This window comes from Aspergillus thermomutatus, assembly GCF_002237265.1.
Source record: "Aspergillus thermomutatus strain HMR AF 39 chromosome Unknown NODE_21, whole genome shotgun sequence".
NCBI lineage: Eukaryota > Fungi > Ascomycota > Eurotiomycetes > Eurotiales > Aspergillaceae > Aspergillus > Aspergillus thermomutatus.
The window spans coordinates 120,290-133,890 of record NW_020798069.1 but is presented as its reverse complement, the minus strand read 5'-3'; the positions used below and the strand labels follow the sequence as shown (position 1 = coordinate 133,890).

The 13,601-nt window shown below is 49.8% G+C and overlaps 5 protein-coding genes across 5 annotated transcripts; 2 read left to right on the top strand and 3 right to left on the bottom strand.

Annotated features, from left to right (window-relative positions):
• Nucleotides 1-479: 479 nt before the first annotated feature.
• On the bottom strand, nucleotides 480-1,806 carry CDV56_108900 (acyl-CoA thioesterase; the record flags this gene model as incomplete). Its single annotated transcript, XM_026762519.1, has 4 exons — nucleotides 480-527; nucleotides 601-1,121; nucleotides 1,203-1,620; nucleotides 1,705-1,806. 4 exons carry the CDS (start codon nucleotides 1,804-1,806, stop codon nucleotides 480-482), a joined length of 1,089 nt encoding a protein of 362 aa, XP_026617565.1.
• A 977-nt stretch (nucleotides 1,807-2,783) lies between these two features.
• CDV56_108873 (uncharacterized protein) lies at nucleotides 2,784-3,593 on the bottom strand (the record flags this gene model as incomplete). The annotated part of the gene is made up of 3 exons (XM_026762492.1): nucleotides 2,784-3,174; nucleotides 3,237-3,407; nucleotides 3,463-3,593. 3 exons carry the CDS (start codon nucleotides 3,591-3,593, stop codon nucleotides 2,784-2,786), a joined length of 693 nt encoding a protein of 230 aa, XP_026617564.1.
• Nucleotides 3,594-6,017: 2,424 nt separating this feature from the next.
• On the bottom strand, nucleotides 6,018-7,821 carry CDV56_108803 (uncharacterized protein; the record flags this gene model as incomplete). Its single annotated transcript, XM_026762422.1, has 7 exons — nucleotides 6,018-6,042; nucleotides 6,103-6,355; nucleotides 6,411-6,633; nucleotides 6,693-6,713; nucleotides 6,768-6,791; nucleotides 6,841-7,436; nucleotides 7,494-7,821. The coding sequence occupies 7 exons, from the start codon at nucleotides 7,819-7,821 to the stop codon at nucleotides 6,018-6,020; spliced, it is 1,470 nt and encodes a 489-aa protein (XP_026617563.1).
• A 1,667-nt stretch (nucleotides 7,822-9,488) lies between these two features.
• Nucleotides 9,489-10,705, top strand: MIR1 (putative mitochondrial phosphate carrier protein (Mir1); the record flags this gene model as incomplete). Its single annotated transcript, XM_026762377.1, has 4 exons — nucleotides 9,489-9,655; nucleotides 9,779-10,198; nucleotides 10,257-10,541; nucleotides 10,606-10,705. 4 exons carry the CDS (start codon nucleotides 9,489-9,491, stop codon nucleotides 10,703-10,705), a joined length of 972 nt encoding a protein of 323 aa, XP_026617562.1.
• Nucleotides 10,706-11,594: 889 nt separating this feature from the next.
• Nucleotides 11,595-12,791, top strand: GPI8 (GPI-anchor transamidase; the record flags this gene model as incomplete). The annotated part of the gene is made up of 1 exon (XM_026762326.1): nucleotides 11,595-12,791. One exon carries the CDS (start codon nucleotides 11,595-11,597, stop codon nucleotides 12,789-12,791), a length of 1,197 nt encoding a protein of 398 aa, XP_026617561.1.
• Between the last annotated feature and the right edge of the window lie 810 nt (nucleotides 12,792-13,601).

Below are 13,601 nucleotides of genomic sequence, written 5' to 3'. Positions count from 1 at the left end.
AAAAGTCCTTATTTCGTCTCCGGCAAGCATCATCATCAGCATCTGTGTTCTTCTGGGTCGGCTTTCTGCTCGGTTTTGCGATTTCTTTACTTTTCAGTCTCCTTTACGATCATGGATGACTACGTTTGATTCAAATTTCGAGTGAGACCTTACCTTTTGTCTCTTTGTTTTTGTTCAGGGGGTTGATGTCACCAAACGCTGCTCAAGCAAAGTGCTCTGAACCATTGAAGTCGAATACAAAGCATTCTCCCCAGCTGTTGACAATCCTACAGAGAACGTATGTAGTGTCATTGTATACGCTCGAAACTGATACTACTGTACTTGGCGCTGAAACCCGGTAAATGAAATAAGTACAGCGAAGGTAGTATAAAGCCGAAGCAAAAGAGGCCGGATGTGTCCTCCGAGTCTATCAAGATTACAGTGAATAATGAAATGAAGAAAAGCAATGAAAGGGAAGGTCTAGTCCGGTCCATCACCGGCTAAATCTTGGAGCGAGGAGGCTCGTCCTGCTTTAATCGCACCACTCCCTGGAAGACAAGCATTAGCGGCCGTTTTCTGCAGGCAGTAGCCCAAACCCTAATGTGACCGGCGTCAACGTACCTCCTGTGTGCAAGTGGCAATCAGAGTCCCATCCCGGGACCAGATCTTCTGGATCGCCAGCCCCCGGCCCTCGCCAGCCCACGGACTCTCCATCTCCATGAGCATCCACTCGTCCGCCCGGAACGCCCACGGGTTATGGAAGTAGATCGTATGGTCCAGGCTAACCATCATCCCGACCTCCTTCCGGTCCTGGCCCTTCTCGTTCGTCGCCTTGCTCAGCGCGCCCTCCAGCCGCCGCCGCAGATCAGCCGCCTCCTCCTCCTTCAGCTCCTTGATGGCGCGCGCGATGTCCTCGTCGTCCAGGTCGGACGGGTTCTTGAGCGCCTGCAGCGCACGCCGCAGCTCCGCGGGCGACGAGAACCGCGGGATGTTCTGCACCCGCGCGACCGTCCCGATGAAGTAGCTGTCGGTGATGTATGCCAGCGCGGAGAGGTGCGCTTGGTGGCCGCCCGCCTCGGAGATGCGGCCCCGGGCGCGCGCGAACCGTCGTACGCGCTTGTCCTCGGGGTTGGGCGAGTCGCCTGCCGCCGTCAGTCTCAGCACCTCGCCTCACCTCGTCTCGTCTCGAGCCTTAGCTTCTCTTGTGGAGGCAGATAACTCACGGTTGACGGTCCCCGCCTTCTGGGTCTCGAACGGGCCCCGGCTATCCTCCAGCGAGCCTCTGGTTCCTTCGGCTGGGTCGTCGAGTCTCGGTTTGGGTGTGGCGTGTTCGAGGCGCTTCTTGCCGCCGCTGTTGGCCCGGCTGAAGCTCAGGGTTGTTGTGAAGATGGGCCGGCCGCGCTGTCGGGCTTGGACGGTGCGTGTGATGAAGCTGCGTCCGTCGCGGACTCGTTCGACGTGGTACAGAATGGGGATTTCGGAGTCGCCGGCCAGAACGAAGTAGCAGTGCATGCTGTGGACGGCGAAATCGGTCGGCACCGTTCGCATCGCGGCCGAGAGGGACTGGGCGATGGCGGCTCCGCCGAAGATGCCGCGGGCGCCGGGGGGATGCCAGAGGGGGCGGGTGTTGGTGAAGACATCCTAAATAGTATCAGTACAGGAAGTAGAGTAGCATTGGTTCCTGTGGAAAAGTCCCATGGCAGCTTGAAAGAAAGAAAGACGTACCGGCCCGATGTCAACAACCGGGGTCAACTCCAACACGTTTTCGATCGGTGCCTTGGATTCATCCAGTGGTGGGGCTTCGAATAATGTCACTCGTTTCGCCATGTTGACTTAAAGAGCGGCAACGTATGCTGCAACCTGGCGATAGAACGATAAGGATCTAGAAAAGGAGAAGAGTGATCATTTGAAGGCGGATGATGACGGTGCACGGGGACTCCCGATTCGGAAATTGCCGAGGCATCTCCAGAGCGTCTGGTCGTTCCGCTTCAAATGACGATTGGCGTCACTAATCACTCCGTTGACGGGAATATACTCGGCTGAACGGAGTTACTCATCTGATCGACTATTTTATTGTCAACCAGTTCAGTCCGCAGGCCTAGATGCTGGGAAGGAAAACCTTTACTGCGTTGTGATCTTCATTAACCATTCCCCGCTTGACAAATCTCTTTGCTACACCCTCTTCATCCCTCCTGAGACGATTCCAGGTGGAGGAAAGATCCAAATTTGATGATAATGGAAAGAGATTCGACTGTCCAGACTCTATAAGCTAACTGTTGAGCATTACCACTATGAGACTGCAAGGGGTGCCAGCCAGCCCGTTCTGGCTTATATGGCGCACCTGTTTGACCCTTCGCGAGTTTAAACCCGACTATTCCTTCTATTTGGAGGATTATCAATGGGATTGGAACTGAAAGGCTCATCTGGTCATTTATGATCGGAGCAGTGAGCTTTAGCCGGAATTTCCTCAGTACATGTGCTCTATGATTCTTAGCAGTAGAGTGCATGCGTGTCCAGGCCCCAAGCAGTCTGCTGCTCCCCACACAAGCCGAGGCATGATTTATCCAAGTATCAAGCAGACAGGACCGGCTCACATGATATCTAGCGAAAATAGCATCGAGCAAAGGTGCGATCCGTTTCGAAGCGGTTCGATTAACATGTCGCATGTCGACCTAGCCACGGACTACTCTGTCGGAGATATCCTGGTTTCCGATAAATGTATCATCAGCCGTGCATGGCGCGCTTCAGCATCACATAATTGCATTTGTTCACATAAGCTCATGGCGTGTCTCGTTTTCCCGCCATCAAATGAAATACTCCTCCCTCGGCGCCATATACCGATCCCACCCTTTCCCCGGACTCACCACCTCCGGCACATCAACCTTGAACGTCTTCTGTACTGCCTTTGCACTGGACCTCTTCTTCCTTCCATTCCGCTGCAATAATCGGAGCAGCTGCTGGCGCTGCATCTCCTCCTCGGTGAGGAGGATAGGACTCGCAGAGCTGTAGTGGGCGCGAGTCTCGTCCGCGATGGTCCGTCCATAGATCCACAGTGCGCCTAGCGCGTAGAGAAAGACAAAGGCGCAGCAAAGACTGACCACAATGGTCCCCAGATTGTCCATGGGGAGAATGTTGCGGCAGAGGATGTTGAAGACAATGTTGAAGAGGCCGAAGAGGCTCGATGAGAGGCAGGGGCTGGGATTTTGGTTAGTCTGCTTCATTCTTACACGGACAAGGCTGCGCGAGAGCGAGCATACAGAAAGACAGAGTGGAGGAGATAGGCTCTTTGGTCGATCTGGAAGCAAACGAGGACAAATGATAGCGCGTAAGCGACGCCGATCAAGACCATTGCGGCGATGGTGAGGATCGTCTTGTTGATCTGCGGGTTATCTTCGGGTTTTTCGAGTACGAGTGGAATCATCAGGTACCTGGATACTGTCAGAGATTCTACTTCCATTTTATGGCATTATTTCTTATACATACCCAACAAGCGACAGCGTCGATGCTATAGCCGCCGGGAATTTCCATACCGATCGCACAGTGTCGGTTTCTCGAGTCGCTGGTTGTACGGGTTCTTGCGACACCCAGAGCTCCTGATACTGGGGAGAAGACATATTATGGGCAAGACATTAATCCCAAATTTCGTTATATGCGACGGTTTCAGACTGAGAATCAACAGTAGCAAAAGCAAAAGAGCGAGCGACAACAAGCGAGTGTGGGGGTATGTCATCGAAACATTATGACTATATGTGGTCGTTGGCTATGATTTCAGCGCGAGAGAGAAAAGTGATGGAGAAAAAGACTGAAAAGGGACCTTTGGGGGTCGTCAATATTAATATTAATATGGCTTAATATCCCTCGTCTCCTGTCGATATCTACTCTGTTCAGTCAAGCAAGACTGAGGAACCAGCCACTCCGACACTAAACCGGCGAGATGAGCCTATCTCTGCAGCTAAAAGAGTGTCACAAAGGAACAGACCACTAGGCGCACAGAACTATATTTAGTGACTCCATGCTACCTGACTTGGTTGATCACTATTTTAATTAAGTATGCTGATCCTTGACGGTCTTTGTCCTGTAAGCTGACTAGACATGGAGTGGTTAGACTCTGATTGCTGAATACCTTGAGCCCCTCAGCCACACCTCCATAGCGATGCTGGCGACGATGATGTCAAATGGAACGACTCTACTAATATTGAGTATCGACTGGAGCAATAATGCTATTCAGTCATATCTATCGGAATCACCAATCTCTGTATCCACTTTGAACCCAAATCGAGTCACGGATGATCCGACAACGTCTCCACATCCAGATGCTTCGTTATTAGATGGAGGTCGAACTGATCAGGTGTCTCGAAACTGTCTCGGAATTGCTCTGTTAGTAAATCTCTCTAGAAAGAGGTCAAGGAGTCGACGTGTAGGGACGCACCTAATGCGATTCTCGGCTTGTTTGGTGATTCTGCCCCCGGCGGATGTGATGAGCGATTTCATCCTGCAGAAGTAGACATCAGTAATGGGGGATACAAGATAGATACCACTTGGAGAACAAGAAAGAGAGCTCACCGATCGATATCCGACTCACTAATGTGGTCTTGTAGAACGAGCTGGATATGTCAGTCCTCATGGTCCGGCTCTGAATTCGACCCACAGCTCACTGTATGAAAAGGCATTCTGCAGCAATACGTCTCAAAAAAGGGCACCAATGTCATCATTTTTTTTTCTCGGATATGAGTGCTAGAGGCAGGTATGTCTTATATAAAACCCTACGTATCAATGCCAGAAAGTCATCATGATATCATGTTGACTATATCGACCATTCTATTCCGACGAGACTACCTATCAAGGTCCTCTCCGTCTAATCCTGTCTCTCCAAAGAGAACATATAATTCCTCGTCCGGAACTTATTTATATCCAGATCCTCCTCTGGAATATCATACCTGCCAGAGTGGCCCTGTAAGTCTGCACACAAAGTACAGAGTAGATCCTGTGTCTTACACGTATCCCTTGAGGAACCGCTCCTCTCTCACAAAAGAGCCACCGTGAGATTCAATCTCGTTTAGAACTCTGTGTATAGTCAGCCAATATCAAGGCTTCCACGTAGATTCCAGAACTTACTCCTTTTTATTTCCTACCGTCACCTGCGGCGGGAACTTGACCTGTTTTTTTTTAAAGATCAGCGCCGTCCTATTCGCTTCGTTGTCGGGCTCGAGGGTACGAACCAGATACTGAGGCATGGTGAGCAGATCGGACTTGTATGAAGCGTTGACTCTCTTTCGTGTGCATATAGACGCAGGCACAGAAAGATTGATGAATATAAGAGCCCAGCTCCCGCAACGATGTCATCGTGGTATCATCTGCCCCGTGGCCCGGCGGCAATGCGAGTTGCATCATGGTGGAAGCATCATCCATGGATTATGATTGCAGTGAACGAGAACCGGAAAGGGCGCTAGGCTCTATCGGATCGAGAAGAGAGTATTTTGAGTCAGGCCCTCGGCTTGTCTATGCCTTCTGTTTCAGTCTTTACTACTGGAACTGCGGCTAGCGCTGCTTGCACCAGATCCTGGTTAGTCCAACAGATGCTAAGGAGAGCCTCAAGATGCAACATATACGGCAAATAGTGATAAGGTTGGTGCATTTCCCGGTACTCTCATGATCGATTGCCGTAGGGATTGAACAACAGTATCTTCTGACTGTGAGCTACCAGGCCAATGAGCCTAATGTGATCAAAGCTTATATACAGTCAATATTTCTCTGCCATCAGTAGAGTGATAGACGCCCAAATTGTAATCTGCACGGAGACCAAGCACGTACATGCGGGAGGAATTAGTGTATTGTACACAAGCTGGCTATTCGAATATCATACGCCATTGATACATTTTTGGGAAACATAGTCAGCGGTTCACCAAACTGCTGGATGACATTATGTCCTTTTTGCTCTCACATTTGGATTGGCAATAGACAGGAAACATTGTGGTTTGTCAAGGTTGCCGTGAAGATTGAAGCTGAGAAGTCTATCATCGCTCTACTCTCCGAGAACGTCAATATTTGTACACATCCGTATCACTGTAATCCAGATTGTGAGCAAATCTCCAAGAGAATGGACTTATGCAAGGAGACACATACAAGTGATTTTTGAGGCTGTCCCTTCCTTCTGCCTTGGAATTCACCCACACACTGACGCTCGTCTTCGATACGGGAAATATGCCCCATCCTCGACTGTCAATGGTGACTGATCCGGAATGCCACTCGAGTATATCCGTCCACTGCTCCCCGGCATGCTGCTGCCCAACGAACATGCGTTTCTGCGATGGGCCGGCGTTGCTCATGATACAGGCTAGACCCGAGGGATGCCGCCGGTTGCCGTACCGAATAAATCCTATTTGTCTCGTCAGCACGGTGAGAATGAGGGCCAGAGGGGAGGCAGTGCGCACCGATGCAGTTACGCTGGTCAAAATAATCCCGCTGTTCTCCGTACGCGTAGAGCTTACGGGCTTTTGTGAGAATCGGAAGCCTGCCTCCACACGAACGGGTGTTTGGATGTTTGACGCCTGCTCTAATCCCGTAGAGATCGCCCCAGAAGACACAAGGTTGTCCTCTATTTTGTAGTAGGATCAAAGCATATGCCAATGGCTTGAAGAAGGATGCGATCGGAACCTATTGGCAATTCAGTCAGGATGGAAGAGTCAATGTAGGCCGTGACAACAGAATCATACCTCTAACATTTGGCCTGGTTGCTTTACTTAGGTCAATACATGTTAAGACACTGAGATGGAAGTTGATTTTCTTACTGTATCATGAGTCATGACAAATGTCTAGACGGTTAGCGTGGACAGCAGACAGAGCACGTCTAGGAGATCTTACAATGGCATGTTGTGGTTTGCTCTGAACTAATGTACCATCGAGAATTCCTCGCAGGTCCGCTTCGCTGTTCAGGGAGATTTTTGAGAATCGGTCAACCAATAGGGCATCATATAGATGAACTCGGTGTCCCATCTTCTCCAGGAAATCCAGGAGCACTTTGAGATCACACCGCCAGTATTCCGAGATTACGAAGAAATCAGGTCGTAGAGCCTTCCGAACATGATCGACAAAGTCCCTCTGGAAAGCAGCCGACATGTGTTTCGCAGCGTCTAGCCTCATACCACTGAGAGGTAGTTGAGTGCCGATCCATTCGCCCCAGTTGAGAAGATCTCTTCTGACTTCTGCGTTAGAGTAATCCAAATTTGCGAACATCAGATAATCGTAGTTGCCGAACTCGTGGCCGACATCGTCAGCCCAACCCTTGTCCGGCCCTGCGATCTTGTAGATCGCGTTCTTCTTTTGCGATTCGTCCCAGTCAACACCATTGAAATGGTGCCACCGATATTTCATCGAGCTATAAAAGTCGCCACGACCGGCGAAATCGAACCCCACCCACCCCTCGATCTCCTTCGGGCGTGAAATCTCGATATCTCGTCCTAATGCGATTTGTCAGGTATGAGGTTGACCAACCTCTCCACTGAAGGGAAACATACTTTCCGAGTCGACTTCGACGGCCAGAAATCGTTCTGTAAAATCTGCGCCTGCTTTATGATTGAGAACAGCATCCCAGTAAACACCAACACCGAGATCCCGAGCGGCTGCGGTGAGCTCCAGAAGCTCCTCCTTGGTCCCCCATTTCGTGGCTCGTGATCCTTTCTGGTCGAATTCGCCCAAGTCGTACAGATCATATATGTCGTAGCCATTTCCAGAAGGGTCCATCCCCTTGCAACCTGGAGGTATCCATATGTTGTCGACACCGATCTCCTTGAGACTCGGTAGAATATGTCGTAAACGGCGCCAGTGGGCTTGATCAGCTGGCATATGCCATTCAAAGGCTTGCATCAGAAGCAGATTGTCTGGCGCGTCCCAAGATGGGAGCTGATCCAAGCGCCTCGCTTCCTCTGATAGATCATTAGACCAGATCGCAAAGGGAAAACGGAATGCAGACCTTCGATTTCATTCCATCTCTGCCTCTCCCTTCTTTTGCTTGGGAGGCAGCTAGCAAGAAAAGAAAGCATTGAGATATATGGGGTGATTGAAAGGCAAATCGTGAGAAGCGAAGCTGAGCTGACAGCCGCGATATAAAAATTATATGACTGAAGGCGGATGAGGAAAGAGAATGACTAGTGGCATGAAGACAAATGCGAGGATCAACAGGCATGAGTTACGATGCGACCCAGTGTTTAAAAAAGCATCAGCATCAATAATGAGGTGGAAATATTAGCATAATTATATATAGATCATGACCATTACTCAGATTTTGTCAACGTCCGCTAGGTTTAAGACATCATCAGTCAAATAGTCTTAGCGCGATGATGTAGAGCAGAACATGTTGTTTTTGCGAAAGGATTTGGGACAAATGGAAGGCTATGTGTCGTGGCAGTACCTTATACTTTTTTTGGTGCTCTTTGAGGCTATAATTTAGTAGATACGTTAAAGAGGAATAATGTCATGAGGAATTCAGATATAGCATTCCTTTCGCCTGGGAGCTAGACACAAGACAGAGGAACAACTTGATACTGTCAATTTCTGGAAGGGCTGCATTGATGCCTGAGGCTTCCATTTCTAATTAAAGCCTTGTGCGGTTGTGCCTGAGCCGCTCTGGGGGAAGTGAAATCAAGCCAATAAGAGACAGTGAGATCTTGGCTGTCTGACAGAGAACCGGGGCATCTGATTCGTGGAATCCAGCATTTCAATCCAGGCGGTCAGGACCATCGAGGGAAATTTTTGATGCCTCAGGCTCATACACAATTCATTGTGGACTCGACAGATATCCACTTTGAGCGCCGTCAGAGGCAAATATTGTTTATTATTAATATTATTACTGAGCGAGTGACGACATCGCTGTTTCCCCACGGTCAAATTGTGAAGAAACGAGTGCTTGGGAGATCATTTGTTGTAGATAATCGTTAGACTTCGCCAAACCGAGCCGCTGTGTCCTTGATCTAGGTACTCCGTACTATTTACTCTATAGATGCGACCACTATAGTCTGTAGGATTGAGCGATCTCGAGGACAGCACATATCTCAAAGTTAGCATCGAAGCGTCAAAAATCTCCTGACTGGAAAGCTCAGACATGTCTGTTGATTATCGCTGCGCAAAGTGCCTCTGGAATCCCTGATAGATACTTGAGATGTCTTATGTTGGCCGGACGATCGGAGTTAACGGTGGCGAGTCGTGTTCGTGCTGCCGAGCGATGCCCGCATTGGCCTGCGAAAAGTTTTCGGGATCGGTGCCGCTAGTGCCCAGTCTGTGCTCCCCAATGTCCCTTTGTGAAATCCTTTTCCCTTCAATTTCATATCTTCCTCTCCCTCTCTTCCCTTTTCCCTTTTCCCTTTCCAAACCCTCCCTGTAAAGCTTCAATTGCTTTCGTTTATACCTATCCCCACTCTTCCTTCTCTCCTATCTGTCTCCTCTTTCTCCATCCTTCTCTTACCCTTGTCTCTTTTTAGATTTTAGACCTGCATAGATACCACACATAATTCACTATGGCCGCCGCTGCTCCCACTACTGGTTCTCCCAAGATCGACGCCGTCGTCGAGAAGGTGGCTCCTGCCGCCCCTCAGATGAGCGGCTTCCAGCTCTACTCCAGATTCGCCTTTGCTGGTGCTGTCTGCTGCTCCGTCACCCACGGAGCCCTCACCCCTGTCGATGTGTAGGTCTTACTGTTCAGCCTCACTATCCCCAAATCGCATCGATTGCGCCTTGTTCCGAAACCCCCGGCGCGCTTTGCGGTGTACATCAACCGAGTACTGATGTATCTCTCTTCTCAATGCAGCGTCAAGACCAGAATCCAGCTTGACCCTGCCACCTACAACCGTGGTATGATTGGTGGCTTCAGACAGGTCATTGCCAACGAGGGTGCTGGCGCTCTCCTCACCGGTTTCGGTCCTACTGCTGCCGGTTACTTCCTTCAGGGTGCTTTCAAGTTCGGTGGTTATGAGTTCTTCAAGCAGCAGTGGATCAACCAGCTCGGCTACGAGACTGCTTCCAACAACAGAACCGCTGTCTACCTCGCTTCCTCCGCTGCCGCCGAGTTCTTCGCTGATATCGCCCTTTGCCCTCTCGAGGCCACCCGTATTCGTCTCGTCTCTGAGCCTACCTTCGCTAGCGGTCTCATGAGCGGTTTCGGCAAGATCCTCAAGAACGAGGGTATCGGTGCTTTCTACTCTGGTTTCGGTCCTATCCTCTTCAAGCAGTAAGTTTATCAGTCTCGACCAATGGGGCCTTCTGATGATTTCTAATTGGAACTTCAGGATCCCCTACACCATGGCCAAGTTCGTCGTCTTCGAGAAGGTCGTTGAGGCTGTTTACCGCAAGGTCGACAAGAACACCGTCTCCGATGGTGCCAAGACTGGTATCAACCTCGGCTCTGGTCTCATTGCTGGTTTCGCTGCCGCCCTTGTTTCTCAGCCCGCCGACACCATGCTCAGTGTGATCAACAAGACTCAGGGCGCTCCTGGTGAGAGCACTGTCTCCCGTCTGATCAAGATCGCCAAGGACCTTGGTATCCGTGGCAGCTACGCTGGTATTGGTACTCGGTAAGTTTAGCTGTTTCCTATTTTCTTGCGATTCAGCATGATAGCTGATGTGCCCATTTTCTAGTCTTTTCATGGTTGGTTCCATCACTGCCGGTCAGTTCGCTATCTACGGTGACATCAAGCGTCTCCTCGGTGCCACCGGTGGTGTCGAGATTGGCAAATAAATTAACGACGTGATGCCTAACCGCGAAACCAAAATTGTCTAAATTCGGGCAATGTCCAAATCTTCCATACGGAGCGTGGTAGATTTGTTTGATGACTCACCGTTTAGAAAGCAACAGTTGCAGCTCACTTGAGACTCGCCAAACTCGGCAGATACATCTACTTTTTTGTCTCAGGTCCCGTGTCTTCACAGCATAATTGTATTTCACACCGTCTGGAATGTAGTATAGACTTGAATAGACGCTTTTCCTTTTGTTCTATCTTCGGAGATTCGGGGGGCATTGACTTTTGATTACTCCCTCGTTGGCACTTGATGATTTCCATTATTTTCTCGAATACAGAAAGCATTCTTTCCTCAGGCCATTTCAAATAGAGTCATGACGAAGCAAAAAAACAAATCGGATTCTCCTTTGAGGGCTGGCTTTTGAAGGCATTTTGTTGAAAGTCTAGGCTTTCTCCACAGGACACTGCCAGGTCACGAAATCTATATCTTAATCAGGAAGTCCAGCACTGAGCGACAATGTCCAGAAGCAGAAATCAGAGTGCATTCCTTATTTGTTCCTTGAGTGAGTGATACTAAACTTCAAGAACGGTGAACTAGATACTCCGTACACGGAGTTTTTAGATAGTTGATGCCAAGCCAGCGGATCTTCAGGCGCTCCGTCTGCAACGCCTCCCCGCTAGATCAGGACAGCTGCTTGTGTCTTCTTCATTATTAATCCCATATCAGCTCATTGTAAAACATACAGCACACTCGTTTCCTGTTCATAGTTTTTTCCGGATGCGTATCTGACCAAGCCTCCGTTTCTTTTCGCTTCTCTCTTTTACAGTGTCTTTTTCTTTGCTCGCCTATATACCCAAACCTTATGACCTGATCCCCAGTTGTTCGACATGTCTCATCGTCTTGGACTCCTGCAAGTCCTCTCCTTCCTTTTCCTTCTTCTCGCGGCACAGGCCTCGACAGAACACACTTCCAATTGGGCCGTACTCGTTTCTACGTCGCGATTCTGGTTCAACTACCGCCATCTTGCAAATGTACTCTCATTATATCGCACCGTCAAGCGGCTGGGGATACCCGATTCGCAAATCATCCTAATGCTTCCCGACGATATGGCCTGCAATCCTCGAAACGCGTTTCCAGGGACGGTCTACAGCAATGCCGATCGCGCAGTCGACTTATACGGAGATAACATTGAGGTAGACTACCGAGGCTACGAGGTGACCGTGGAGAGCTTTATCCGTCTCTTGACCGACCGACTGGACGAAGACGTGCCGCGGAGCAAACGCCTGGGCTCCGACGCTGGCAGCAATGTGCTCGTGTATATGACCGGACACGGCGGCGATCAGTTCCTAAAGTTCCAGGACTCGGAGGAGATTGGGGCATGGGACCTGGCGGATGCGTTCGGCCAGATGTGGGAGAAGAAGCGTTATCATGAGCTGCTATTCATGATTGATACTTGCCAGGCTAATACTATGTACACCCACTTCTACTCGCCAAATATTATCGCGACCGGGTCCAGTGCGCTGGATCAGTCCTCTTACTCTCATCATGCGGATAACGATGTCGGCGTTGCGGTGATCGATCGTTGGACATACTATGTGCTGGAATTCTTAGAAACTCAGGTGACCAGTGCCAATTCGAAGGCGAAACTGGGAGATTTGTTCGACTCGTATGATGAGTCGAAGATCCATTCGCAACCGGGCGTTCGGTGGGACCTCTTTCCCGGCGGGGAGCAGGAGGGCCGCCTAAGAACGGTGGTGGACTTCTTCGGCAATGTTCAAAATGTCGAAGTCGAGCATGCCAATGCCACTGAGCCAGGTTCTCTGAAGGAGGATCTCGTTGAGATCGCTCGACTAGTGGAGAAATGGCGCAAGCGCGATCGGGACTTTGCATCTCGCAGAGAGCCACTTTTTGAGAACAACACTGATGCACCTCCCTCTTCCCAGTCTACAAAGGCTCGAAATGTCGTGCCGGTACGCATGTCTGGCGAATCTTCTTGGGAAAAGCGGCTCGTTGGAGCATCTGTTCTGGGCGCATGCGCTGCAGTCTGGCTCGCTGGATCGATCTTGGGCAGGTCCTCGGTTTGATCTTGATAGTCGTCTCCGATCATATCAGTAATTCAACTACCTTTCATGACATTTTCCTTATGTAAAAATCGCCCAGCAGGATACTGAACGATATAACTCGGCGCTTGCGAGTAACTACGGTCTTGGTCCGCATACCGACAGCATCCCTCTTCAGGAAGTGTTAGAGAATGGACAGGAAGGTCGCTATCCCAGTAACTGGCTATTTTGGGTACACGCTACGCGCAAAAAGCAAAAAAGGAATATGAAATGACCAGTGCCGGGCTCGATCCGGCGACCTTATCGGTGTTAACGATACGTGATAACCAACTACACCAACCGGCCTCTTATTGAAGATGCGCCGAGATTTTTGAATACCTAAGGTAGAATGCAATTCTACTAGCCCTCAGCCTGCGATGGGTCATTGGTTGCGATTCGTTGTCGTAATGTCTCTCGACCATAGCCATCTGGTTTCCTTGAACTCCGTTTTCTTGAACTGTTGGAAAGCAAGCTTCTATCGTTACTGTCGTCCTGGGCATTGATGATTGGTGGTATTTTCCGGTGGTTATCGGCGGTTCTTTATGGGCATTCAGAGGGTCCGAGATATATATTTACTGCGCCTTGGTCTCGATGTCCCCCGCTCGTTTGGCACATACCTGTCAACACACGACCTAAAATTCACAAAGCAGCCACTACTCATATAGAAGGCGCCCAGAACAAATGACATACAGCGTATTCTCATATACAGCCAAGAACTCCCGACTAAAGTCGACAAATGGTTCAATATTTCCCGAAATGAGTATACAAGACACTACACGTGACCACGCGCTTCGC